General features: G+C 50.8%; 1 protein-coding gene across 2 annotated transcripts; it reads right to left on the bottom strand.

Annotated features, from left to right (window-relative positions):
- Window positions 1-247: 247 nt before the first annotated feature.
- SCAMP2 (secretory carrier membrane protein 2) lies at window positions 248-27,736 on the bottom strand (the record flags this gene model as incomplete). 2 transcript variants are annotated; one of them, XM_080693430.1, is made up of 10 exons in its annotated part: window positions 248-382; window positions 595-715; window positions 5,601-5,702; window positions 6,733-6,892; window positions 7,506-7,634; window positions 8,197-8,314; window positions 9,523-9,651; window positions 10,676-10,774; window positions 11,167-11,235; window positions 27,680-27,736. In XM_080693430.1, the coding sequence occupies 10 exons, from the start codon at window positions 27,734-27,736 to the stop codon at window positions 248-250; spliced, it is 1,119 nt and encodes a 372-aa protein (XP_080549556.1). The 2 variants fall into 2 exon arrangements, with proteins under 2 accessions (XP_080549556.1, XP_080549557.1); XM_080693431.1 differs by lacking the exon at window positions 9,523-9,651.
- Between the last annotated feature and the right edge of the window lie 217 nt (window positions 27,737-27,953).

Here is a 27,953-nt window from a genome sequence, read left to right on the forward strand (position 1 = left end):
CTACCAAATCATCACCAGAGAAGGAAAGACAGTTTTGTTATTTTTTCTTTTCTCTTCTGTAAAAGAAAAGCCCCTGGCCTTCCCTCTGGTGGAAGGGAGAGATGGCTGCTGAGAAAGAAGGAAGAGCCAGGTCAAGACCCCCGCCAGGTCGGTGCTGGGCAAAACCACTGCATAAGGCACCCATGGAAAGTGCAGCTCAGAAGGCAGCGAGAAGAGAGTCTGCGCAGAGGGAGGAGGGTTGGGAGGACTAGTTCCCCTGGAAGGTTCCTCGGGCAGCAGACGATGCAGCATGGCGAAAGGTTCTGTTGCTGAAGATGCCCTGGGAAAACTCCTCCTGGGCCTGCTGGAAGCTGGCTCCTGTCCGGCGGTAGAAGGAGTGCACCTGGGGAAAGAGGATGGGGTGAGAGGAGCCTGCCACATGGGCCCACCGGAGTCCTCGCCACCCAGGTTATACTGAAGGGGCCACCAGGAGCCAACTTAGAGCCTTGGGGAAGGGTGCTGGACCTCTGTGGAACAGACACCCAACTGCGGAGGTGAGGACAGCTGGTGAGGTGCCGACTTCCTTGGGGTTGCTGCGGCCCAGCCCACACTCACCCGCTGCAGGAGGAAGAGTGACAGCACGGCACAGAGGGTAAAGAAGCCAGCCACCACCATCATGATGATTGACACAGCCAAGGGCTCTTGCTTCAGTGTAGACAAGGCTGAGATCCAACCACTGTAAAGAGAAAAGGAGGCCAGAGGGGGTAGAGTGGGAGTGGGCTCACTAGGAGCCCTTCTCCATTGGCTGTCACGTCCCGACAGCCATCTGGGCATGTCCCTGTGGCCGGAGCCCTTAGTCTGTGGGAGGCAGGTCCTCTGTGAGGCTGGCAGGCACAGGCTGCCCCTGCGTGGCTTGCCCTGGGGTCTCGGAGGTGGAGTCACGTGGGGAGTCTTCTGGCCTGTGAAGCCCAGAGGGGGACGTAGCGGCTGCCTGAGGCTGCTTCGGGTGGGGACACAGAGGCCTGGGCGCTCACTGCTGAAGAGCCACCCTTGAGAAGGACGACCACTGGCCAGCCTGCCACACTCCTCCGGCTTCCGCCAGGACCCAGGGCCAGCTCTTCTGCCTCTCGTTAGGCCATCTCCCTGAGCCCCGGTGTCTTCATTAGTGAAAGGGAATATGCTTCCCGATTCTAAAGCTTACCCCAAAGCTACGGCAATCAGAACAGTGCGGGGACTGAAAATACAGACAGACATCTAGACCAGTGGACCAAAAGGTCAATGGAAAAGAACTGAAAGCCCAGAAATAAACCCATATACCTATGACTGATTAATCTGTGTGTATGTGAGATACTGGGATTAAACCCAGGGAGACTCCACCTCTGACCTACATCCCAACCCTACTTATTATTATTATTAGTAGTAGTAGTAGTAGTACTGCTAGGGACTGAACCCAGGGGATTTCTGCCTCCGAGCTGTACCCCCAACTCTATTTTATTTTTTTATTTGGAAACAGGGTCTTGCTAAGTTGATGCAAGCATAAGTTGCTGAGGCTGGCTACAACCTATGATCCTCCTGGGAGTCTTAGCCTCCAAGTACTGGGATTACAAATGCGCACCACTGTGCCCAGCTCCTTGTTATCTTTTTTTTTTTTTTTTTTTTTTTGGTGGTACTGGGGATGGAACCGGGCATTCTACCTCCAAGTCACACCCTCAGCCCTAATTTTTATTCTTTATTTTGAAACAGTATCTCACTAAGTTGCAGAAGGCCTGCCTCCCTAAGTAGCTGAGGCTGGCCACAAACCTGCAATCCTCCTGTCTCAGCCTCCCAAGTACTGGGATTACAAGCATGTGCCACTTTTATCTTGAAATAGGGTCTTGCTAAGTTACCATGTGCTGGTCTCGAACCTGCAATCTTCCTGTCTCAGCCTTTCAAGTTTGGGCTTACACATGCCACAGTGGCCTGGCTTGACCAATTAATTTTTGACAAGGGTGTGAACATGGTACCTAATACAAGTGATCCTTACATCAACAATATATAAAAACTAATCAGCCAGCCATGGTGGCACACGCTTATAATCCCAGTACTAGAGAGACTGAGACAGGAGGATACGGGTTTGCGGCCAACCTCAGCTACTTAATGAGGGTTTCTGCAGCTTAGTGAGACACTGTGTCAAAATAAAGAATAAAAGATAGGGCTAGGGGTATAGCTCCGAGGTAGAATGCCCCTGGGTTCAATTCTCAGTAGCGCCAAAATAAATAGATAATAAACGTATCTGGGAATGGTGGCACCTGCCTGTAATCCCAGTACTTAGAAAGCTGAGACAAGAGGATCACAGGTTCAATGCCAGCTTCAGTAAATTGTGAGACTCTCATCAACCTAGCAAGACCCGGTTTCTAAATAAAAATAAAATAAGGCTGGAGTGTAGCTCAGAGGTAGAATACCCTTGGGTTCCATCCCCAGTACTAAAAAAAAAAAATAAAAAAAAAAATCAGGCTGAGGGAGCCAGGCATGGTGGTATATGTCTATAATCCTTAATTCTTGGGAGGCTGAAAAGGAAGATTACAGGTTTGAAATCACTCAGCAACAAGAGAAATCCTGTTTCTAAATAAGAAATAAAATCAGGCTGGTGGTAGAGCTCAGAGGTAGAACACCCCTGGGTTCATGCCCTAGTACCACACACACACACACAAAAAAAATCAAGCTGGGAGTATTGCTCAGAGGTAAAATGCCCTCAGGTTCCACCTCCAGCACTACAAAAAAAAAAAGTAATAAAGTTTCGAGGCTCCTCAATAAGTTAAATTTAAGAATTACCATATAACCCCTCCTAGTCTCCTAGGATGATACACAAAAGAAATGAAAGCAAAAACTTGAGGCCTCGGGGTGTAGCTCAACAGTAGAGCGCCGACTTAGAGGGCATGAGGTCCTGGGTTCGATCCCCAGCACCGTACACACACAGAAGATAATCTTCAAACAAAAACTTGTATATGAGCTGGATGCAGTATAATCCCAATACTTAGGAGGCTGCGACAGGAGGATTGCAGGCTTGAGGCCAGCCTCAGCAACTTAGTGAGACCCTGTTTCAAAATAAAATAGGGCTGGGAGTATAGCTCAGAGGTATAATGTCCTTGAACTCAATCTCCAGTACCACACATAGAAGGAAGTGCTAATGCATACCAAAACATGAATTTTGAAAGCACTCTTATATGAAGAAAGCCAGACATAAGAGGCTGGATACTGCATGATACCCTATGATCCCATTTACTATAAAGTGCTTAGACACAGAAGGCAGACAAATGGCTGCTGGGTTAGGGGAGGAGGGAATGAGGAATGGCTGCTGATGGGACATGGGTGATGAGGTGTTCTAGAGGCCGGGCGTGTTGGCACAGGTGTATATTCCCAGGACTTGGGAGGCTGAGACAGGAGGATGGCAAGTTCACAGCCAGCCTCAGCTACTTAGTGAGACCCTGTTTCAGAATAAAGAATAAAGAAAAAAAAATAGGGCTGGGGGTGCAGCTCTGAGGTAGAATGCCCCTGGATTCCATCCCCAGTACTGCAAAAAAAAAAAAAAAAAAAAGTGTTCTAGAACTAAAGAGGCGGCGGCTGCACAACAGAGTGACCGCACTGACCGTGGTCACGGAGCCGTATGGCCTTCAACTGTTAAGGTGGCAAAGACAATGGCAAATTTTATGTTACAAATATAATAACAAGAAGAGGTGTTGCGAGGTACTATGAGAAGCGGTCATGGAAGGGCGGGCTGTCAAAAGGCACAGGAGGCCGCAGGCCGCAGAGCTCTTAGAGCTCTTCCAGGAGGAACTGGATGGGGTAGCGGGGGCCGCCAGGCCCAGCCTCCGCCTCGGCCTCTGAGTCCAGGGACAAACGGCAGTAATTAATCACTGCCTTCCCCCAGGGCTCTCGCTTAGGGTAATGAAATTGAATCATTGATCAAAGGGGGCCAGGTTAGGAACAGCAGGGCGGCGGGAGCCCGCATGCTCTGGCTTAGAGAGCCCGGGGAGTCGGCCCTCGCCTCCCGCTCTGGACCTGCCAGCTCTGCTGGAGGGAGGGACCAGAATAGTGCTGACCTTCCAGGCGCTCAGCCAGAGCTGCCTGACCTTTCTGCACCGCTCCCTGTGCACTGGGGTAGAAAGGAAAATATCAGCCGTCAGCTTTTCTTTGTGACCAATTTTGAGCTGAGGAATGGGGAGCCAGATCTCAGGGCAGCCGCGTGTTCAAGGACAACAAGCTGCCCAGCAGGGGAGGCTGGGCCTGCCTCCTACAGTTAGAAGGCCTCTGGAGAAATGCACAGTGCAAGGTCTGTACAGGACATCCCTCAGCCTCCAGGAGGGGGTGGCAGGAGAAGAGAGAGCTGCAACCCAGCGCAAGGACACAGCCCTGAAGAGTCCAGCCAACCCGCATGCCCTCGATGACAGCCCTCTAGTGACTACTGGACAAGAACTGGAAAGGGAGCCCAGTGCAGCGATGCACGCCTCTGAGGCCAGCCACTCGGGAGGCTGAGGCAGGAGGATGGCAAGATCAAGACCAGCCTGGGAGACTTAGAGAGACCTGACTCAAAATAAAATCTAGGCCAGGTGTGGTTGTGCACACTTGTAATCCCAGTACTCGGGAGGCTGAGACAGGAGGATTGTAGGTTCACAGCCACACAACTTAGACCCTGTCTCTAAATAAAATCTAGGCTGAGCATAGTGGCGCATGCTTGTAATCCCAGACTTGGGAGGCTGAGACAGGAGGATTGTGGGTTCCCGTTTAGCCTCAGCTACTTAGTGAGGTCCTGTTTCAAAATAAAGAATAAAAATATCGCTGGGGGTATATAGTTCAGAGGTAGAATGCCCCCGGGTTCAATCTGTAGTACCATAAAATAAATAAATAAATAAATAAATAAATAAATAAATAAATAAATAAATAAATAAAATCTAGGCTGGGCATGGTGACGCATGCTTGTAATCCCAGTACTTGGGAAGTGGAGACAGGATGATCGCAGGTTCACAGCCAACCCCAGCAACTTAGTGAGGCCTTCTACAACCTAGTGAGACCCTGTTTCAAAATAAAAATTAAACCAGGGCTGGGGGGTGTAGCTTGGGGATAGAATGCCTCTGGATTTAATCCCCAGTCCCACAAATAAATAAAATAAATAAATAAATAAATAAATAAATAAATAAATCTAGGAGGAGACTAGGATGTAGTTCAGTGGTAGAACACTCCTAGGTTCAATCTCCAATACTGTAAAAAAAAAAAAGAGAAAGAAAAAGAAAGAAAGAGCAAGCCAATGCCTGTAATCCCAGTCCTGGGGAGGCTGAGACAGGAGGATCACAGGTTCAAAGCCAGCCCCGGCAATGGTAAGACTGTCAGCAACCTAGCAAGATCTTGTTCCCAAAAAAGAAATAAAATCGGGCTGGGAGTGTAGTTCGAAGGTAGAATGCCTCTGGGTTCACTCCCCAGTACCAAAAAAGGGGCCCAAAATGGAACCAGGTCAGCCTGGCCACCACCACCCCTGTACCCTGATAGAAGTGGGGTCGTCCGTAGCGTTGTCTAAGAGCTAGGAACTAGCAAGAGAGGCTGAGCCTGCATCCAAAGCCTCATTCCCTCTGTGATGGCCCCAGTCTCACCTGGTCCCCAGGTTAGGCATGCCAATCAGCTGGATGAAGTAGATCCCTATTTGACAAAAAAATATAAAGAAGAACACGAAGAAGCTGAAAGAGTTGTCAGACCTGTGGAGAGAGGGGAAGAAGTCAAGAGGACTTGGCCATTTCCTCAGCATTCCTTACTTGGGATTCTGTTCTAACTAGGAGTTGGGGGCAGGATGGACAAGTAGACCAGCCAGGGACCAGCCCCATTGTCCGTAAGGATTCACACACACGCACACGCACGCACACGCACGCAGTCACCCATCAATAGGGTTGCCTTTCACTGCCTCCCTGATAAAACTGTTCCCCCAAAGAACAAAACAGAAAGCCTAACGCTCCACCCCCTGGTGTACTTGCATTTCATAGCAGGCAAGAAAATCTAAGCCAAAGACACAAATCTCTACTAATAAAACTGTAGGCCTCGGCCTGGGGGTGTAGCTCAGTGGTACAGTGTAGCTGGGCATGTACAAGGCCCTAAGTTCAATCAGAACAGCATCAACAAACACCCCTCAGACCTGGGTAGAGGAAAAGGTACTTGGAGAGCAGGAGCATAGACAAGCCCCCTCAAGCAGTGTCCTTGAGGGCCAGAAGGCAGCAGGGACTCAGGTCCTGCTGGACTCCCCGTTCAGAAAGCATCAACCCAAGGTACAATCCAAACCCGTAGGGACTTGTGAGGTGTACCCAGTTCCTGTTCACCGTATCCAGCCTACCTGCTGGCACTCAGTGGATGGCCAAGAGTTCCAGGGGAGCAAGGGGCCAGCCACCAACAGCACCTGCCTGAGGCGCTCTGAGAGGACCGCCCTAAAGAGGCCCCACCAGCTTCCCAGCAGCTGAAACGCCCCCGGCCAGGAGCACTAAGCTGGCCGGTGAGGCTCCAGATCTCCTCTCCGGGTGTCCTCTGCCTCATCCCAGCACAGGCTCAGTGCAGAGCTCAGGAACAACGGAGGGGACTGGCTCCTTATCCCTGCCTGCTCTGGCTCTGGGTGGGACCGGGAAAGCAAATTTCCCTACCACTCTATTCTGCGATGACTGGGATGGGGCCCCAGGGCCTGGGGTCTGTTGCCTGCTACTGGGATACCAGCCTTACCTCACCCTCTGCCACAGCCCCACTCACCGGAAGGCCTTATAGATGGGTCGGTACCAACATAGGAAGGCACAGGGCGTGAAGAGCAGAAACCACAGGATGGAGAGACCGAAGTCCACGCCCCTGGCGGTGTTGCCGGTGAACCAGGCCAGGCAGGCAAGCAGGTTCAGAAACAGAGTCACTGAATGCACTGGGTAAGGGGAAAGAGAGACACAGCTGAGCCACGGTGGCTGAAGGCTCCCCACAGGGAAGTCTCTCAGACCAGGGCCACGCCGTAAGGCTGCTGCAGAGACAGTAGAGGACATCGGGCTGTATGGAAACAGTGGTGGCTCCCAAATCCTGATTTTCTGGGACCTCAAGTCCATAAAGTTCCTAAGGTTCAAAGAGGCAACAGGACAGCCCAGGGATCTGGGAAGAAGACACGGGACTACTGGGGAACGAAGAAACCCTTTTTCCCCGGCCTACAGTGGAGCTGCACCTAAGAGCCTAGGGGCCTGGGTCTTTTGTTCCTCATCCCTGGGAGCCAAGGGCCCTGTGGGAAGAGTCATCTTTTAATACAGTGAGCTTCACAGGGACTGGAAGTCTCTGTCTAGTCCCACCTATGTGCTCAGTGGTCTAGGCTGCCCGGCTGCAGGAGGCTCTCCAGTAGGAAGACGCCTGCAGGCAAAAGAGTCCTCCTGATTCCAGCTCAGGCACTGGGAAGATGGAGTCTGTAGAAAGTCTTGACACCAGGGAGGAGCAACCAGGGCAAAGACGAGGCCCCTGGGATACACCACGAGCTCTGAGGGCGGGGCAGGACTCACACATCCAGAGGTAGTACAGCATCTTGCATATCCGCTGGTAGTCGGCAGGGATCTCGGTGGAGAAGTCCTGGTAGAAACAGGGCTTGACAGGGCACCACGAGGGCAGGGGTGGCCAGTTGTTCTCTCTCACTGTGTGGAAACAGGCACCGGAGTGAGGATCTGGTACCAAGTGGCATCAAGGAGTATAGGTGCGGGCCCAGTTTATGGGCCACCAGGGTTTGCAGAAGGGCTCTGGAAAGCAGTCTTCACAGCGCATAAAGTAGGATGGAGGAGGGTCAGGAGACCCCAGAAGATATCCACAAGCTCACGCTAAGAAAACAGAGACAGAGCTGAGACCCAAGTGACTATTAGTAACCAGCTAATAAACTGGGCATGGTGGTGACACCTATAATCCCAGAACTTGGGAGGCTGAGACAGGAGGATTGCAAGTTTGAGACGAACCTTAATGACTTAGCAAGATCCTGTCTCAAAATTTTGAAAAATTAAATTAATGCACAAAAAAGAAGAAAAAGAGCTGGGAATGCAGACATAATCTATATTCATCAGGTCCACATTGCAAATCTTGACTTCTAGCTTGCTGCTCCCCCCAGGGCTGGTTGCCAGGGCTCTGCAATGCTCTGTGGCTGCCCCAGGAAGGCGGCGGCTCAGGAGGGTGCCCGGCACAGGGTTCCGGACACTCCTGCCACCTTACCGTGCAAGTTGGCCATGGTATTCTGCAGCTCCCGCTCCTTGCGTTCCAGTTCAGCAGCTTTCCTGTCCAGTTCTTCTTGCTGCCGGAGCAGTCCTGCCTGGGCTGCAGCTGCCACCGCCTGGAGAGAATAGGGCGGGGGTGCAGCCAGACACAAGAGACAAAGGAACAGTGTCAGCTTGGGCAGGAGGGCAGAGGAACCTTGCACAGGCAGAAGAAACAAGGAGTCAGAGGAGGTCCCAACTCCAGTGTTCTAGATCTTCAGGCCCACCACACAGGCAAAGATAGCCTGTCTTCCTCGGCCCCTACACCATCATCACCTGTGGCCCCTTAACCACAACCAGGCTCTCCATTCCCATTATCCCCAAACTTAAGACAGGAGAAGTAGCCCCTATGGCTTCTTCCCCATTCCTCATAGGAGAATCTGGGCTGAGTTTAGTTACAGCTGCCTTTGGGGGGCAACAGTAAAGGGGAAAAGACTTCGCAAGAGACTAACTTGAAGCCAGAAACCCAGAGCCCCACGCCTCACATGATGAGCCTGGCAGGGGCGTGCGGGAGGCAACAGTGCGGAGCCGCCACAGTGGGCAGGGAGGAGAGAAGCTAGGGCGGTGGGCACAGTGCAGCCCCAGGGCTCTGCAGTAAGGCTGGCCCCTGCTCCACCCCCAGAGCCGCCTCCTGAAGCCCAGCTAAACCGCTGAAGCTCATCCCCAGACCTGCGGTCTCCCTGGGGGACAGTCCCTGAGGCACGGTCCTGCCTGGCTTTCATGGTGTACCGTATCTAAGCCTCATCTCCTCTGCAGGCAGGCAGAGCAGAGCCTGTGTGGGAGGCAGCTCGCAGACTCTCAGGTGAAGCCAAGCACAACAGGGCCCAGGGCCCGGCTGCTCAGCCCAGGACCCCGCTCCAGTGGCATCTGCCACTGTGTGGGCCAGGTTTCTCCTCCAGTCTTCTTTAGGGAGGAGGTAGCAGACTGGTCATCTCACAGGATGACAAACCAGGCATATGTACACACACACACACACACACACACACACACACACACATACACACACCACCTCTCTCTCCATCAAAAGGAATTCTCCCAGGAGCTAAGGTTGCCCGTGGGAGGTGAACTTCAGGCACTGGAGGCAGAAGCAGGACCAGCATTGACCTCCTCTCCCTCCCCAAGTCTGTGCCTTCGTTTGGGCAGCTGGATCCCCGCCGCCCACCACCCCACTGAACGTCAAGTCACCCCAGCACGAGGTTGCCTCACCTCCATGGGGTTCCAGGGCCCAGCCTGTGCAGGCTCCGCGTGCCTGGCCCTCCCTCTTGCTCATCTACACTGGGCCTACCTTCGGAAGCTTTCGCATGTAGCTGTCTCTGAGAATACTATCTCCTCCTAGTAGCATCTGCCTCTCTGAGAGCTCGCCCGCTGACAGGAATCGGGCGGGCAGGAACTTGCCAGCCTGCCGAAGCAGGAGCTGCAACATACAACTCCGCTGTGGGCCACGCTCATGCGCAGCGGGGAGACTGGGGTAGGAGCTTGTGGGTAAGATGGGGAGTTGACAGACTAAAGTGTTCAACACAAGCCAGGCGTGGTGGCACACACTTGTAATCCCCGCGCTTGGGAGGCAGAGACAGGAGGATTGCGCAGGTTCGAAGCCAGCCGCGCGCGCTGGCTTAGGAGACCCTGTTTCCAAATAAAAATGTAAAAATAGGTCTGGGAGTGTAGCCCGGAGGTAGAAGGGCTTCCAGGAACCCCAGTACCACCAAAAAAGAGTGTTCAACACAAAGCAGGTAAGAGTCATTATATATGCGGAAGGGACAAAGGAAAATATGAAGGAAGGCAGGAATAAATGAGGTTAAAGAAAGAAGAGCTGGGCCAGGTGTGGCGGCGCACACCTGTAATCCCAGTACTTGGGAGACTGAGACAGGAGGACCGTAGGTTCCAGGACAGCCTCAGCAAGTAGTGAGACACTCAGCAACCTAGCGAGACCCTGCTTCAAAACAATAAGAAGGGCCGGGAGTGTAGCTTGAAGGAGAATAACCCGGGTTCAGTCTCCAGTATCATACACACACACAAGAAAACAGAAAGATGGGCGAGGGGCGTAGGTCAGTGGTGGAGTGCTTGCCTAGCAGGCACAAGGCCCTGGGTTTGCTCCCCAGCACCAGGGAAGAGAATGACTGATTTGGGCTCCAAGTAAGAGAGAGCAAGTCGACAGCCCCAGGGGACCTGTGGCACAACAGAGCACATCTCTCTGGAGACACCGAGGACTCCAGCCTGGCGAGTAGGCTTATTTTCTGGTGGGGGTTGGGGGGTGGGGATATCACTGGCAAAGCGGCCCCTCCACTTGCAAGTGACCAGCTCCACAGCAGTTAGCAAGGAGGCCCCCGAAGGGGAGAGAGGATGAAGGCCCTCTGTCTGCCCCAGCCTCGGGGCTCAGCTGTGGTCTGGGTGGTTCCCTCACTGGACAGGGGAGGCCAGAGAGTCCCCGCCAACAGTACCTGGGGACTGGGCTGTGTTGGTTCCACTGAAGGCTGGAGCACAGCCGGCTGTGAGGGCCCAGGGAGCTGTGTGACAGGAACCGTTGTCGCTGCATTTGTCTGTGTGGGTGACATCAAAGGAGGGAAATGAGCAGGCTGTACTAGAGGCAAGCCACAGGGCGAGGCTGCTTTGGGCCTTCCCCTGCAGCGGCTCAGCCAACAGCCTCAGGCTCAGGGCACTGCGGCCCCTGACCAGTACCCCGGGGCTCGCTGGACCCAGGGTTCTGGGCTATGCTTCCCTCCTCAGAGAGGAGCCCAGCTCACAGGCCCCAAGAGGAGAAATTTGGAGAGCCTTGGACGGTGCCCTCTATCCCCACTCCCACCCCGGGTTCACATCAGGACTGTCCCCTGGAGGAGGACTACAGACTTTCAGAGTGCTTCTTTCTCTGCCCCAACTCCTTCCCCAGAAATGCCAGCGCTACCCACAGGACTCAGCGGGCATGCTCACCAACCTCTGAGAAGGGGTTGAATTCAGCCAGCCCACCCGGCGGGGCATTGGTCAGCTGGGTCACAGAGGGATCCTGGGAAGGAGAAAAGGAGGCATTAGATACTGGGGAGAGAACAGCCCCGGCCAGGGCCCAGCAGGTAATCCCATAACACCAGGCTGTGTGAAGCTACTGACCACCTGCCTGGTGCCCAGGAGCCTCTCCCCGCGGCGGCCGGGCTGCCCTGCCTCAGCACAGCTGCGATCCCCTCACCCGACTGGCTTCTCAGAAGTGGCCCAGGGTGAGGCCTCCACTCTTGAGGCCTGGGAGCAGGTGACCTTATGGATACAGATATGGAATGGCCACCTCCACCCAGGGAGGAGGTGGAGAGGGGAGGTAGAGACTGACTGACACTTTATGGCTTTTCTGTACTACTTTATTCTACAGAAAGCAATTACTCCTTCTACTTTTCTTTTTCTTTCTTTCTCTTTTTATTTTTTATTTATTTATTTATTTATTTATTTATTTATTTATTTATTTATTTTCTGTACTGGGGATGGAACCCAGGGGCATTCTACCGCCAAACTACATCCCCAGCCCTATTTTTTATTCTTTATTTTGAAACAGTGTCTCACTGAGTTGCAAAGGGCCTCACTAAGTTGCGGAGGGCCTCACTAAGTAGCTGAGGCTGTCCATGAACTGCAATCCTCCTGTCTCAGCCTCCCAAATGCTGGGATTACAAGCGTGCGCCACCACACCCGCTTTCCTCCTACTTTTCAAAGGACAGTTTAAGGTCTTGGAACAAAAACACGCTGCTGGCTGCCAGTGCTGATTTTATTAAATCAAGCATACTTGCTAGGAGCAGAGATACAAAGGGCTCAGATGAAAGCCAGGATTTATTTTTTCTTTTCAAAGTACAATGTCCTTAGAACTTAGCTTGCCCTGAGTTCTCAGTCCTGTCTTTCCCATCTGATCCCTATCTGGAGTTCACAACCTCCTTCCCCAAGCAGCCCCCTAGTAGCCAGAGCAGTCTCCTCCCCGTCCCTCCTCCAGCGGAGCCCCCCTCGCCCTCTCCTTCCCAGTCAGTCACAGGTGTGAGGTTCAGTCCTGCTTATCTATCATGCTGGAGCTCTGGGAGAAACAGCCGTGGAGGGGGCCAGACTGCCAACAGCCCATGAGTCCGCACCCCACTCCCAGCCCCTCAGGACTTGACGAGGGGTCCCGACCTTGACTCCCCTGGTGGGAACCTCCAAAGACCCAATTCTTTTTTTTTTTAGGGGGGGTACTAGGGATTGAACTCAGGGGCATTCTACCTCTGAACTACACTCCCAGCCTGATTTTTTTATTTTTTATTTGAAACAGGGTCTCACTATGTTGCTGAGAGCCTAAGTTGCTGAGGCTGGCTTCGAGCCTGCTATCTTCCTGTCTTAGCCTAAGTACTGGGATTACAAGCGTGCGCCACCACGCCCAGCTCACCGACCCAAATCTTAAGCACAAAGTTAATGGCGCACAGAACCTCCAAGAACAACCCGTCAAGCTCTGGGCATGGGAAGCGGCACTCGCCATGCTGAAGTAACTTGTCCTGGGTCTCAAGTGGGGGCTCACTCCCTCTTCTGAACATTCCTACAGCTGAGGGTCGGTACTGAATGTATTCTCTGGCTTTTTTTCACAGATACTTTTATCTTCCCATCCAGACAACCAGCGCCTAGAGGACAAAACTGACTGGCCCAGGGCTGGGCACACAGCCCGCACTCAGTGCCTCTGGAGGGCCTCATCCTGTGCAGCTCCCTAAGCCCTGCGCAGCAGGGACAGTGACCGTGTCCTTTCTGCTGGACACCACCCAGCTCCAACGGCGCTTGCAACTTGGGTAAAGTGAGGAGGTGAGGTGTGGGAGGCCACCTGAAGCTGGGAGAAACTTGTCCTCAGGTTATTTCACAGCTGAACAACTAGCGATTGCTTCACAGAATTACCAGACTTCCCATGAGGAAGATTTGGGGCCCAGGAGCTTTTCCTCTTTCCGACTCGGTAGATATCTAGCCAGAGCAGAGTGAGAGAGTGAAAGTCACTGAATCAGACCCACCAGCCAAGCAACTAGTTACTTGAGTATGAGTCACCGCAGGACAGAGGACAGCGGGGCAGCTCTGCTAGCAACTTCAGGTGCTGGCACACAGACAACTGGCCAAGGCACACACGTTTAACAGACTCCCTTCAGGACCATGGCAAGATGCCGTCCCCGTCTCCATGGTGGTCACGTAGGGGATTCTGGGCCTGGGGTGGAGATGGAGACTGTCCACACTGATCCTCTTCCTCTTTCTAAAATCTTTTCTTTTTTTCCCCCTAGTACTAGGGATTGAACGCAGGGGCACTCGACCTCCGAGCTACACTCCCAGCCCTATTTTTTTTTTGCGAGTCTGGGAATGGAACCCAGGGGCATTCGACCTCCGGGCTACACCCCCTGCCCTATTTTTTATTCTTTTTATTTTGAAACCAAGTCTCACTGAGTTGTAGACAGCCTCACCAAGTAGCTGAGGCTGTCTGCGAACCGTGATCCTCCAGTCTCAGCTTCCTGAATGCTGGGATTACAAGTGTGCGCCACCACGCCTGGCTCCCTATTTATTTATTTATTATTATTATTATTTTTTTTGGGGGGGTGGTACTGGGGTTCCTGGACGCCCTTCTACTTCCGGGCTACACTCCCAGACCTTTTTTTTTTTTTTAAATTTGGAAACAGGGTCTCTTAAGCCAGCATGGCTAGCTTAGAACCTGCACAATCCTCCTGTCTCCTCCTCCCAAGCACAGGGATTAAAAGCGTGCGCCACCACACCCGGCCCGGCTACTCTTTCTAAAATCTTAAAGGCTTGGCCACTGGCCCCTCACCATGCATCATATACAGATCCCATCTCCACTAGTGGGCTTGGAACACTTTGCAGCCAGGTGCATCTAAGTCTAGTGCACCCCTCGAAATCCCTGGGGCTCGGTGAGGGTCCGGGCAGAGCTGCAGTCCAGCAGAGGGTTGAGGATAAACGCCATGTACCGCAAGACCTCGCTTTCTCTAGGAAGCGCACGCAGGGGCCTGCAGCGCGGCGGCGGCTCCACGCTCAGAGGCATTTTGCCTGGGAAGAGGAACCTAGCACACTCGTGACACGAGGGCTTTCCACCTGAGGACACCTGGGCTGGATTCTGGTGTTGAGCTTGAATGTTTTATTAACTGTGAGTGGGTGGCTTCAAGAAGAGCTGAGGCCTGGTGGGAAAGGAAAGGGTATGGAGGAACCGCAGGAGGGAACTGATGTTACTGAGTGTCTACTATGTGCCAGGCTCACGGCAACGTGACACTACTGTGAAATTCTAGTCACCCCAGAACTGGCCACAATATAAGCTATCAGAAAAGAAGGTTCTGAGCCGGGCGTGGTGGCACACGCTTGTGATCTCAGTACTTGGGAGGCTGAGACAAGAGGACTGCAGGTTCGTGGCCAGCCTAAGCAGTTAAACAAGGCCCTACACAACTTAGTGAGACCTTGTTTCAGAAATAAAAAATAAGCTGGGAGTGGTGGCACATGCTTGCAATCCCAGTACTTGGGATGCTGAGACAGGTTCAGGACCAGCCTCAGCTACTTAGTGAGGCCCTCTGTAACTTACTGAAACCCTGTTTCAAAATAAAGAATATCAGGAGGCTGAGACAGGACAGCCTTAGCTACTTAGAGAGGCCCTTTGCAATTCAGTGAGACCCTGTTTCAAAATAAAGAGTAAGAGCCGGGCATGGTGGCGCACGCTTGTAATCTCAGCATTTGGGAGGCTGAGACAGGGGAATCACAGTTCACAGACAGCCTCAACTATACTTAGTGAGGTCCTCTGCAACTCAGTAAGACCCTGTTTCAAAAAAAAAAAGAATAAAAAAATAGGGCTATGAGTGTAGCTCAGAGGTAGAATGCTCCTGGGTTCAATCCCCAGTATCAAAAAAAAAAAAAAAAAAAGATAAAAGATAAAAGAGGGCTGGGGGTGCAGCACGGAGGTATAATGGCCTTGGGTTCACCCCAGTCACACACACACACACACACACACACACACACACACACACACGCAAACCCCAATCTATAGTGCCCTACCTCCTGTGCACGTACAGTGTACTTGTTATTCTACCCTGGAGAAAACTGAGAAGTCACGCGAGTCAGCTGTGTTCTATGCTTCAGCTGAGGAACCCTGACGGAGAAAGGCTGCTTTTACTTCCTGAATAGGTTTTCTTTCTTTATTCTCCCCCCCACCCCCCAGTACTAGGGAAGGAATCCAGGGGCGTTCTACCTCCAAGCTGCATCCCTAGTCCTATTTTTTATTCTTTATTTGGAAACACGGTCTCACTAAGTTGCGGAGGGCCTCACTAAGTAGCTGAGGCTGGCCAGGAACCTGCGGTCCTCTTCTCTCAGCCTTCCAAGTGCTAGGATTACAAGTCCCACCAAACCCGGCTTCGTTTTTAATTTTTTAAATTTTTTTTTTTTTTTTTTTGTGTGTGTGTGTGTGTGTAGTACAGGGGTAGAAACCCAGAGGCTTTCTACCTCTGGGCCATATTCCCAGACCTATTTTCATATTTTATTTGGAAACAGGGTCTCACTAAGTTGCTGAGAGCCTAAGTAACTGAGGCTGGCTTCGAACCTGTGTGATCCTCCTGTCTCAGCCTCCCAAGTGCAGGGATTACAAGCGTGCGCCACCACGCCCGGCTAATTTTTTTTTTAATTTTTTTGTGGTACTAGAGATTGAATCTTAGGGTATTCTACCTCTGAGCTACACCCCAGCTCTATTTTATTCTTTATTCTGAAACAGGCTCTCACTAAGTTGCAAAGAACATCACTATGTTTCTGAGGCTGGCTGAGAACCTGTGATCCTCCTGTTTCAGCTTCCCAAGTACTGGGATTACAAGTGTGTGCCCCCCCCCCAAAAAAAAGCTGATTTTTGGGAAACATTCTTGGTATGATACAAGCAGAGGGTCTTTCAATAAAGACCACGCTGGCCATCAGCTTTCACTGGGTCACAAATAGGAAGCCAGCAGCATCAACCTTCCCACTTGCCGGGCATGGTGGCGCACGCTTGTAATCCCGGCATTCGAGAGGCTGAGACTGGAGGATCTTGGTTCGTGGACAGCCTCAGCTACTTAGAGAAGTCCTTCGCAACTCAGTGAGACCCTGTTTCAAAATAAAGAATAAAAAATAGGGCAGGGGGTGTAGCTCAGAGGTTGAATGCCCCTGGGTTCCATCCCCAGACCTGCAAAAAAAGCAAAAAACAACAACAACAACAAAACCTTCCCACTCATCAACCACAACTGGCTCTTAAGTGGGTCAAGTAGTTGAAAGGACAGTGAGGACTAAGTTTCACCTATGAAGGAGAAGTAACCTAAAACCCCCTCGGCCACGCAGACCGGCTAATGACCTTTACTGAACTTTTTTTTCTTTTTTTTTTTTTTTGCGGTACTGGTGATGGAACCCAGGGGCATTCTACCTCCGAACGACACCCCTAGCCAGCTGAGGCTGGCTATGAACTGCGATCCTTCTGTCTCAGCCTCCCAAATGCTGGGATTACAAGCGTACGCCACCACGCCCAGCTTTTACTGAACTTTTAACAAGGAAAAAAGTCTAAAAGTTCTTTTCACTTAACAAACAGAGTGTGAGGACTATGCCAAAGTGATTGGACACAGCTTCTGCCCTTCCAGAGTCTGTAGTTGGAGAGCTGAGACATGCGGACACACCCCAGTGAACTGGGAACACCGCAAGGTACAGGGCGGTGTCAGGAGCCAAGACACTCCCCATGGGGCTCTGAGGAAGGAGAGACAGCCAGGGAAGGCCTGGGGCAGCCCAGGGCACGAAAGCGCTTCCACAGGATGGGTCTGGGGGCTCTGGGAAAGGACAGTGGCTGGGGCTGGAGCTCGGCTTAAAGGGCCATGAAACACACATTTACATTGTCTGTAAACAGCCTTGAGTCCTAGCTGGGCCCCAGGCACATAAAGAGCCACAAGTAACCTTGAAGCTCTTTGACCCATAACCTGAGAATCCATCCTAAGGAAATATGACAAGAACATGCAAAGAGCTGTAGCTATAGAGCTGTTCACTGCACCAGGATTTACAGGAGGAGTTTTAATAAAAGCAGACACAAATAACTAGTAACACAGAGCACAAGTATGTCCTGGTGCACGTTCCCTTTAAGGCCTGAATAGCCACGAAAAATCACAGCTACGAGGACAGCATGACAATACAGAAAAGGCTTTGTTATATAAATGCCAAATTATAGCTCTGTCAAAAGTAATCATATGAAAAAAGGACTGGCAGGAAAACACATCTAAATAACAATGGTTGCAAAAGCCTGGTGGAAGTATGATCAACTTCTTTTCTGCCTTCCAAATTTTCTGTAACAGGATTATGTTATTTTTACCTTAAAAATACAAACACATTGTGTGTGTGTGTGTGTGTGTGTGTGTGTGTGTGTGTGTGTGTGTGTGTGTGTTACTGGATTGAACCCAGAGCCATTTCACCTCTAAGCTACATCCCCAGCCCTATTTTATTCTTTTAAATTTTGAAGCAGGGTCTTACTTGGTTGATGAGAGTCTCACTACCTTGCTGAGGCTGTCAACCTGCGATCCTCCTCTTTCAGCCTCCCAAGTACTGGGATTAGAGGTGTGCACACCATGCTTGGCTACAAACACATATTTTTTTTTTTTTTAAAAAAAGAAAGTGAGCCGGGCGTGGTGGCGCATGCTTGTAATCCCTGCACTTGGGAGGCAGAGACAGGAGGATCATGCAGGTTCGAAGCCAGCCGCGCGCGCTGGCTTAGGAGACCCTGTTTCCAAATAAAAATATAAAATAGGTCTGGGAGTGTAGCCCGGAGGTAGAAGGGCTTCCAGGAACCCCAGTACCACCAAAAAAAAAAGAGAGTGAGCTCAGTCGGGCATGGTGGAGCACACTTGTAATCCCAGCATTTGGGAGGCTGAGACTGGAGGATCGCAGTTCATGGACAGCCTCAGCTACTTAGTGAGGCCCTCCGCAACTTAGTGAGACCCTGTTTCAAAATAAAGAATAAAAAAATAGGCCAGGGGTATAGCTCGGAGGTCGAATGCCCCTGGGTTCCATCCCCAGACCCACAAAAAGTAAAAACAATTTAAAAAATTAAAAAGTGAGCTCTGTGTCAGAAGAGCAAGGTGTAATTTCAAGAAAGTTTCCCTCCTGCTACAGGCAGTGATGTACAGAATGGTCCAGAACAACAAGTCTGAACTGCCTGGCCCTGCCCCCAGCACCCGGCCTGGAGCCCTGTCTATCCTCAAACTGAGCCACTGGCCCTCTCCTCCCACCCCGTCTGTCCCTTCCCTCGGCAAGCGTCTCCACACCAGGCTCTGGCTAGGGCTACCAAGAAAACGCCTTGCTTCTTGCCCTCCAGGAGAAATGCAGAGAATCAAACCTAAGCCAGGGAAGGAGCAATGGCACCTGCTCGGTGCTGCAACAGGGAGAGGGCGAGGGCCGGCGGGTCACCGGGGAGCAGCGAGTCAGGGCAGGCTCTCCTGAGCTGGTATGTGAGTTGGGTCTGGCAGATGAAAGGAATCTGCGAGCAGTAAAGAGGGAGACAGGAGGCTCACTTGTGCAGCGCAGAATCTAAAAGAGCGTGACATGTGAGGAGGGGGAGGCTGTGGAGGTTGAGGGGCAGGGTGTGTGGACAGAGGGGAGCCAGCAACGTCAGGAAAAGGGCCGGGGCAGACTAGAGCTGTGTGGACGTGAGCCTCCAGGCAATGGGGAAGGCTCAGGTTGCGTGAGCAAGCAATGTGGGACTGCCCAGCGGCACCAAGGAGAGTGCAACTCGGGAAGGGGATGGGAGGAAGGCTGGCCGGGACACAACTACCATGGGCAGGGGTGACCGACAGGATGGAATTAGGGATTGGCAGTTGTGAGCCAGATGTGGTGGCACACATCTGTGACCCCAGTACTTGGGAGGCTGAGAAAGGAGGATCACAAGTTCAAGACCAGCCTCAGCAACTTAGTGAGACCTTGTTTTCAAATAAAAATAAAATAGGGCTGGGGGTGTAGCTTGGAGGTAGAATACCTTTGGGTTCATCCTCTGCACAACAAAGAGAAAAGGAAGAAAGAAAAAAGAAAGCAAGAAAGAAAGGGAAAGAAGGAAGGAGGCAGGCAGGCAAGGCAGCAGGTGAGCTGGGCATGGTGGCGCACACTTTAATCCCAGCATTTGGGAGGCTGAGACAGGAGAATCGAGTTTGAGGACAGCCTCAGCTTCTTAGTGAGGTCCTTTACAACTCAGTGAGACCCTATTTCAAAATAAGAAATAGGCCTGAGGATGTAAGCTTGGAGGTAGAATGCCCCTGAGTTCCATTCCCAGTACTGCAAAAATAAAGAAGAAAGGAAGGAAAGAGTTGTGGGTGGAGCTGGAAGGAGGGACCCTAGACAGAGTCCCTTCTGGGTTGATGCTACGGGCTCAGCAACTCTGGTTGGCTGGGGATGGAAGGACTGCAGGGCAAGCGAGGGAAGGGAAAGGAAGCCTGGTGACTGGTGGACAGTACCACCATTCCCCAAAAGAAGTGATTACAGAGGAGGAGAAATGGAGAAACAGGTTTTTCCGGCTGGATATAGCAGACAGGGAGAGAAGCTGAGAAGATTCTGAATCAGAATAGAGATACCTGTGGAATATACTGGGTGAAAAGCTGGAAAGGTCCAGTCGAGAGTTGGAAATCACTTATCTCAAGAGGGAGTGGATGCCATTCTGACGGCACAGAGCAAGAACAGGGTCAAAGACAGAACTCAGGGGCTCCTAAATGGATGACAGGAAGCAAAGACAGGCTGAGGGATGAGAACTGTCAGGACAGAGGTCTTCAGAGGAGACTGGTCCCCCAAGGGCGTGTCACAAGCAGCAGGTGTACCAGAAGCCAAGAGTGAAGAGGGGCCGCAAGGGTGATAGGGATCTCAAGGTGCACGGTGACAGCACGCAGGAGCAACTTTTTCTTCTTCTTGGTACTGAGGATTGAATCCAGGGGCATCCTACCTCCAAGCTCTACCCCTAGCACCCCCTTTTTGTGGTGCTGGGGATTGAACCCAGGGCATTCTACCTCTGAGCTATATCCCCAGCCCTATTTTATTTTATTTACTTATTTTTTTGGTGGTACTGGGGATGGAACCCTTCTCACTCCGGGCTACACTCCCAGACACACACACACACACACACACACACACACACACACACACATATATTTATTTATTTTTTTTTTTTTTGAAAGCAGGGTCTCTTAAGCTAGCAAGGCTGGCTTTGAACCTGCGTGATCCTCCTGTCTCTGCCTCCCAAGTGCGGGGATTACAAGCGTGCGCCACCACGCCTGGCTTATTTATTTATTGCAGTATTGGGGATAGAGCCCAGGGGTATTCTATCTTTGAGCTACACCCCAGCCCTATTTTTTCTCTCTTTCTTTCTTTCTTTCTTTCTTTCTTTCTTTCTCTTTGCTTTTCCTTTCTTTCTTTCTCTTTCTTCTGTGGTACTGGGGATGGGACCCAGGGGTATTGTACCTCCAAGCTACACCCCCAGCCCTAATTTTCAGTCTTTTTATTCATTTATTTTATTTATTTATTTTGGCGGGTCTGGGGATGGAACCCAGAGGCATTTGACCTCCGAGCTACACCCCCTGCCCAATTTTTTATTCTTTATTTTGAAACAGGGTCTCACTGAGTTGCAGAGGGCCTCACTAAGTAGCTGAGGCTGTCAGCGAACCATGATCCTCCGGTCTCCACCTCCCCAATGCTGGGATTACCAAAATGCGCCACCACACCCAGCTCTTTTTATTTTTTTGAAACAGGGTCTCATTGAATTGTGAAGAGCCTCGCTAAGTAGCTGAGGCTGTCTGTGAACTGGGATCCTCTGGTCTCCGCCTCCCGAATACTGGGATTACAAGCGTGTGCCACCATGCTCCGCTTTATTATTTACTTTGAAACAGGGCCTCAGTTGCTGAGGCTGGCCATAAACCTGCGATCCTCCACTCTCCGCCTCCCAAGTCCTGGCATTACAGGCGTGCGCCACCACACCTGCTCAGGAGCAACTTCTGGTTGTCGCCATTCCTCACCCCACATTCCCTGTCTCCCCAACTGCCCGGCCCCCCGACTCACCTCAAGCCCTTCCTGCCACTGAGCTCTGCCCTTGCTCCCGAGAGCCCTCCGTTCCTCTGCACGCCGCCCTCCCCCCACCACAGCGTGCTGTGATTGTTAGTGCAGACTCTCGGCTCCCCTGGTGGTGTGGACGCGCTGGCCGGCCGCTGACCGCGTGCCCGTTTCCCTTGCTCTCCTGCCTCAGGGCCGTGCACTAGCGCGCAGCACCTCAAAGGGGCACTTGCTGGCTCGCTCACAGCTGGCAATGTGTACGGCACTCTTCTCTGAGTGGCAAGTACCCTCTGTTTGTCTGGTTAAATATTACCATTCTCAGGAACATGGGTTTATCCAGCACATCGTGGCTCCAAAGAAAACTTAACTGAAGTGCAGAGTCCAAGCCCACCCGAATCTCCAGCCGACTTCGACCAGCCCGGCTCCAGGTGCCAACCACAAAGGCAGGACCGCCCCATGTTGGCATCTGTCTAGAGTCAGCATTAAGCTATAGAAACCTTAACATTCTTAAATTTCTCAGAACTATGCTCCTGCCCCGCGGAGAAGTTCTTCCAGGTCCACGTGGAGGTTTTGAGAGCTCCCGGAGTTCCAGCCAGGCTGGGGTGGACCCTCTCTGGGCAGGGGCAAAGGCCCCAGTTTTCTGTGTAGGGAATCGTGTAACTGTGTTCACACCCAAATCAGTTTCCGCCACCACTTTCTCCTCCCACAGGAGAGAAATGTTTCAAATCCCGGGGAAGCAGCCACAGCACTGAGATTATCTTTTAACTGCAAGGAGGCAATGTGTGAAAGTGAGATTGCGTGACTCGGCGACGGGGCCCTGAAAGGCCTCCTCTGTTTGGCACCGCCACCTTTTCCACTCCCCTCCCGAGATCAGTGCTGTCTGGGATGATCTGGCAGAAGGGCCAAGTAGGAGAGCAGCCCTGGCACTGGCCTGGGCGGTCTGATTTTTAGTGGGCTCTTGAAAAGTAAAATGGACAGTACAACTCTCCTTTTGCTTTTCACCTCTTCCACAAGTGACAACACTAAGTGAAAAACTTTTGGGAGCAGACGCCCTAGTGTCATTCCAAAGCTGGGACCCGAATACCCAGAAGATACCGAGCAGACCTGCCATAATTAACAGAAATTAAGGAGTGCCGGGAGGTTGCACAATGGCCAGTGCTTGGCTTTCAGTTTCCTGCCTCCTCCTAGGAGCCTGGTAAGACTCTGCGGCGCTCTCGTGACTTAACTTTCCACCCACAGCTCTTACTTGGCGGGAAATTTTCTAATAATCCCAACTATAAAGGCCCGTGGCCACACTGCGGGGTGGTCGTAGAGCCTTGATACGGTACTTGCCTGAGGAAGCCAATTGAAAGATATGCACTGGGAGTTTCACTGGCTTTCATAAGAGTAAGCAGAAGCGGGTTCCATGGCTGAGTAACCGAGACATGCTGGGTCACATTAACACAGAGAAGAAGTCTTTACTTAGGATTTCTCAACAAATTAAGAAGCTTTATCGATAGCCAAGAAAAATGGAATAGGTAGGGGTTTTCCAAACCTATCAGACCACAGAACCCTGAGCCCCTTTCAGGTCAGAGTTACTCAGAACATATACTGATTTAAAGTACTGTCTTAAGCTGGGTGTGGTAGTGTACACCTGTAATCCCAGTACTTGTAAGGCTGAGACAGAAAGATCACAGGTTGAGCCGGGCGTGGTGGCACACCCCTGTAATCCCAGCATTCGAGAGGCTGAGACCAGAGGATCGCAGTTCAGTTCGCAGTTCGCAGACAGCCTCAGATACTTAGTGAGGCCCTGTTTCAAAATAAAATATAAAAAGGTCTGGGAGTATAGTCCGGAGGTAGAAAGCCTCTGGGTTCCACCCCCAATGCCACAAAAAAAAAAATTATATATATATATATATATATATATATATATATATATATATATAATAGGTCTGGGAGTGTAGCCCAGAGGTAGAAGGGTTTCCAGGAACCCCAGTACCACCAAAAAATAATAATAAATAAATAAATAAAAGAGAAAGAATCAAAAAATAGGGCAGGGAGCCAGGAGTGGTGGTGCACGCTTATAATCCCAGTACTTGGGAGACTGAGACAGGAGAATCACAAAGGTTCGAAGCCAGCCTCAGCTACTTAGTGAGGCTCTCAGCAACTCAGTGAGACCCTGTTTCCAAATAAAATATAAAATAGGTCTGGGAGTATACTCTGCAGGTAGAAAAGTCCCTGGATTCCACCCCTAGTACCACAAAATAAATAAATAATTAATTAATTAATAAAGGCTGAGCCCTGGATGGTGGCGCAGGCTTGTAATCCCAGTACTTGGGAGACTGAAACAGGAGGATCCACGTTCACAGCCACACTTAGCTATTTAGTGAGGCCCTCTACAACTTAGTGAGACCCTGTTCCAAAATAAAGAACAAAAAAAATCAGGCTGGGGCCTAGCTTGGAGGTAGAACTCATGGGTTCAATCCCCAGGACCACAAAAATAAATCAAAGTACTGTCTTGCCAGGCATGGTGGTGCATACCTATAATCCCAGTATCTATGAGGCTGAGACAAAAGGATCACAGGTTCGATGACAGTCTCAGAAACCTCGTGAGATTCTTAGCAATCTAGCAAGACCCTATTTCCAAACAAAAAATAAATAAAAAGGATTGGGAGTATAGCTCAGAAGTAGAATGCCCCTGGGTTCAATTCTTGGTGCCACAAAAATTAAAAATAATAAAGTATTGTCTTTTTTTTTGGGGGGTGGTGTCTGGGGATGGAACCCAGGGGCATTCAACCTCCAAGCTATACCCCCTGGCCTATTTTTTATTCTTTATTTTGAAATAGGGTCTCACTGAATTGCAAAGGGCCTCACCAAGTAGCTGAGGCTCTCTGCAAATCGTGATCCTCCAGTCTCAGCCTCCCGAATGCCGGGATTCCAAGCGTGTACTACTACGCCTGGCGTAAAGTACTGTCTTAAAAAGCAAAATTAGGCACTGGTACTTAGTGGTAGAACATGCTTAGCTCTACCAGGGTCTCTAATAAAAAAATAAAAAGTATACACACATATAATAAAATCTGTATCATTAGCCAGCTATGATGTCGCATGCTTGTAATCACAGTATTTGGGAGGCTGAGACAGGATGATCACAGGTTCATGGCCAGCCTCATCTACTTAGGAAGGCCCTCTGCAATTTAGTGAGACCTTGTTTCAAAATAAAGAATCAAAAAAATGGGGCTGGGGGTGTAGCTCAGAGGTAGAATGCCCTTGGGTTCAATCTTCAGTACTGAAAAAAAAAAAAATCTGTCTTTTTATATCTTCCTCACATGGGGAGAGGAGAGAAACTTAGCTAATACTAATTTTTTTTCCACTACTACCAGTACTCTCATTTCAAGATGTGGGCCCCTTCCTGCTGTTAATTTGCTGGTGACTCTGGAATGTCCCATCCTCACTGGAGTCTTGGTTTCCATACCATGAAACTGAAGAAAAGATTTCTAAGAGCCAGGCATCGAGGCACATGCCTATAATCCTAGTACTTGGGAAACTGAGACAGGGGGATCAGGGACAAGCTTAGCAACCTAGCCAGCTTTCAAAACAAAAAATAAATTAGGGCTGGGGATATAGCTCAGAAGTGGAATACTTCTAGGTTCAATTCCCAGTACCACACATTTAAAAGAAAGAAAGAAAGAAAGAAAGAAAGAAAGAAAGAAAGAAAGAAAGAGGAAAGGACTTCTAAAAATGTTCCAGTTTTAACAGTCAACCATAGACTCTGAGTCCTAAATGTATTTTTGCCATCTACCACTGTATGACATGACGGAAATAAACAAGTGTTCCGGAGGCTGGCTAGGTGTGACAGCTTCTGAGTCTATCGCCTCTCCACCTGCTTTCTCCTGAGCTTTGTGCCAACACCCTGAGTAAATGAAGCTAGGCTCACACCCAGTCACCCAAGGGCTGTACCCTCCCCATGTCCCAGTCCTAGCAGACAGAGAAGCAACACTTTCTTCAGGGAAAGGACAGCTCTGAACAGGAGAAGGAGCTTGGGGGCCTGACAGCCAAAACTGTTTCTCCCTACACAAATGTGTGCCAAGAATTAAAACAGCACAGGATGGGGGGTGGGGGGCCAAGAATTAAAACAGCACAGGATGGGGGGTGGGGGGGATCACAGACAGCCAGCTTTCTTCTTCCCACACAGGATTCCCCACCAGATGTTTCTGGTTTACAGGCCAACAGCTGCTTCCTGTCCCACATATCCTGGGGCTGCCTGATGGACAGACTGTCTTGCTTGAATGCAGAAGTTACTGCTCCACCGTTTGCACAATCATTTCTGAGACCAGAAATATGGTTTGAGACTTTCAAGGACCTATTAATAAAAGGCAGAAGGGTTCCTCCACTAACAGTGGAGGACAGCTCTCTGCATTTTTGGACACCTCACTGCTTCTGTGTCTGCAGAAATTTTATGTGATTCTGACAGGATGGAAAAACAATCGACAGATATACTTCAAAGGCTCCTGGATCCTTGCTAAAACCCGACCCCACTATTACACAGCAGTTACAGAAGATATCGGCAGAAAAAAATGCCATTGTTCTTTCCTTACTCGGCTAATAGTGATGGTGGTTTGCCTTACATAAGAGACAAGGTCCTTGCAAAGGCTCTGTCAAGAAGCATCAAGCTTCTAAAGGAATGCTCAGAATTCCCCAGTGTTACAGTAACAAACTACCAAAATATGTCTTGAGGGTTCCATGGGCTAAGTCACCTTGAGGCCAAGAGAGAAGCATACAATTTCCACTCTGCTGACAGTGTGCAATTAGTTCAAGTCTCCCTGGCTTTTGCTTTGACCCTTGGAGGAATTCAAGGTGGGAAAACTCACTGTGAGTCACAAGAGGGACCCCTGTAAGAACTTCCCCGATACCTACAGGAAACTTTGAAGCTGCCAATGACTAAAATATAGTACAAACAGGATGAGTACCTGGTCACATTCTGAGAGAGTAGAAACATCAGAGCTCATAATTTACCACTCAGCAACAAGCAAAGTTCTCTGAACTGGTTTTGAGCAGACATGAAAGAAGAGACACAGGTACCTTGGAGCTGAACAGGGGTTCCAGCTCTTTACTGTAGATGGGGGGAAAATGCTCTGTACTCAAAGGCATGAAAGTTTTGGCTCTAAGTAGAAAGACTATGTCTTAGCTGGGCATGGTGGCACACACTTGTAATCCCAGTACTTGAGAGGCTGAGACTGGAGGATCGCAGGTTAAAGTCCAGCCTCAGCTACTTAGTGAGGCCCTTCACAATTTAGTGAGACCCTGTTTCAAAATAAAGAATAAGCCAGGCATGGTGGCGCACGCTTGTGATCCCAGCATTTGGGAGGCTGAGACAGGAGGATCACAGTTCGTGGACAGCCTCAGCTACTTAGTGAGGCCCTTTGCAACTCAGTGAGACCCTGTTTCAAACTAAAGAATAAAAAATAGGACTGATGGTGTAGCTCAGAGGTAAAATGCCCCTGGGTTCCATCTCTAGTAGAAAAAAAAGAAAAAAAGAAAAAATATAGGGCTGGGGGTGTAGCTCGGAGGTAAAATGTCCCTGGGTTCAATCCCTAGTAACACACACACACACACACACACACACACACACACACACACATTGTGTCTTCCTCGATTGTTCCAAAGGTCAAGCCAGCTCAGAGATCAGTGCATCTCAACTACCCTGCCATTACGCACACCATAAGATCAACACTCCACGTTCTTCAAGACTTTCAGCAACCCCTCATCTCTCCTACTTCCCTAACCTGGGCTGTTCTATCTGGCCAAACCCACTCCAACTTGGCACATTCCATGACCATGGCATGGAATTCCTATCAAGGCCATTTTGTCTATGAGAGGCAATTGGAAACAGCTCCGATGTTGCAAGGCTTGGGCTTTCTACCTACCCTCTCGCAGCCTTCTTTTCCTCAGGGACTCTGATATACTTTCTAGGCCAGGCTGACAGCTGGCGGTGCGGGTCGAGAGTGTCTTGGGCTTTTCCCACATTTCCTCCTCCCACTAAAGACTCCTAAGTCTCTCATTACGTTACTGTCACCCCCTCTCCTAAAATCTCAAGGCAGGTGTCTGCTCGAAACTGCAGAAACGTGATAGTCACATTTCAAATCTCTCCCTGACGACAGAGATCTGAAAGCGCCTGCTCCCGTCCCCTTTCCAGCAATGTAATGGTCAGAGGAGATAGGTCCCACGAAGGTAGACCTCTCCAGACTACAGCACCCCGCCCCCTCCGCAGTTTCACCTGCTGCTAGTCCCGCCCCCCGTACGCTATGATAGGCCGGCCTTCAGAGCCCACTCTCCCATTGGACAGATGGCCCGTCCCTCCTACGCCACGTCTTCTGGCTCTGGCAAGAGGTTCGGGCGGCGGCCTTTAGCTCTGTATAGATTTGTGAGTTGGGGGTGAGTCCTACCTGGAAGGGGTTTACGTCCACTGGGTCCGCGAATGGGTTGGAATCGAAGACCGACATGGCGATCGGAGGCCAGAGGGCGAGCTTCTCGAGCGCTGCTGCCTCCGGGCACCCAGACCCAGCGGCGCTCGGTGTACACCCTCTACTTCCGGAACCAAGGCAGCCGTTCCCACGCAGGCGCAGTGCCCTCCCTGGGGGCGTGGTCCTGTGACGTCACAGAGTCCGGATCCGCCCCGGCCCGGCCCACTGCGGAGCCAAGGGCGAGGCGTTCACTTTC

The sequence above is a fragment of the Muscardinus avellanarius genome, assembly GCF_963383645.1.
Source record: "Muscardinus avellanarius genome assembly, chromosome: 3".
NCBI lineage: Eukaryota > Metazoa > Chordata > Mammalia > Rodentia > Gliridae > Muscardinus > Muscardinus avellanarius.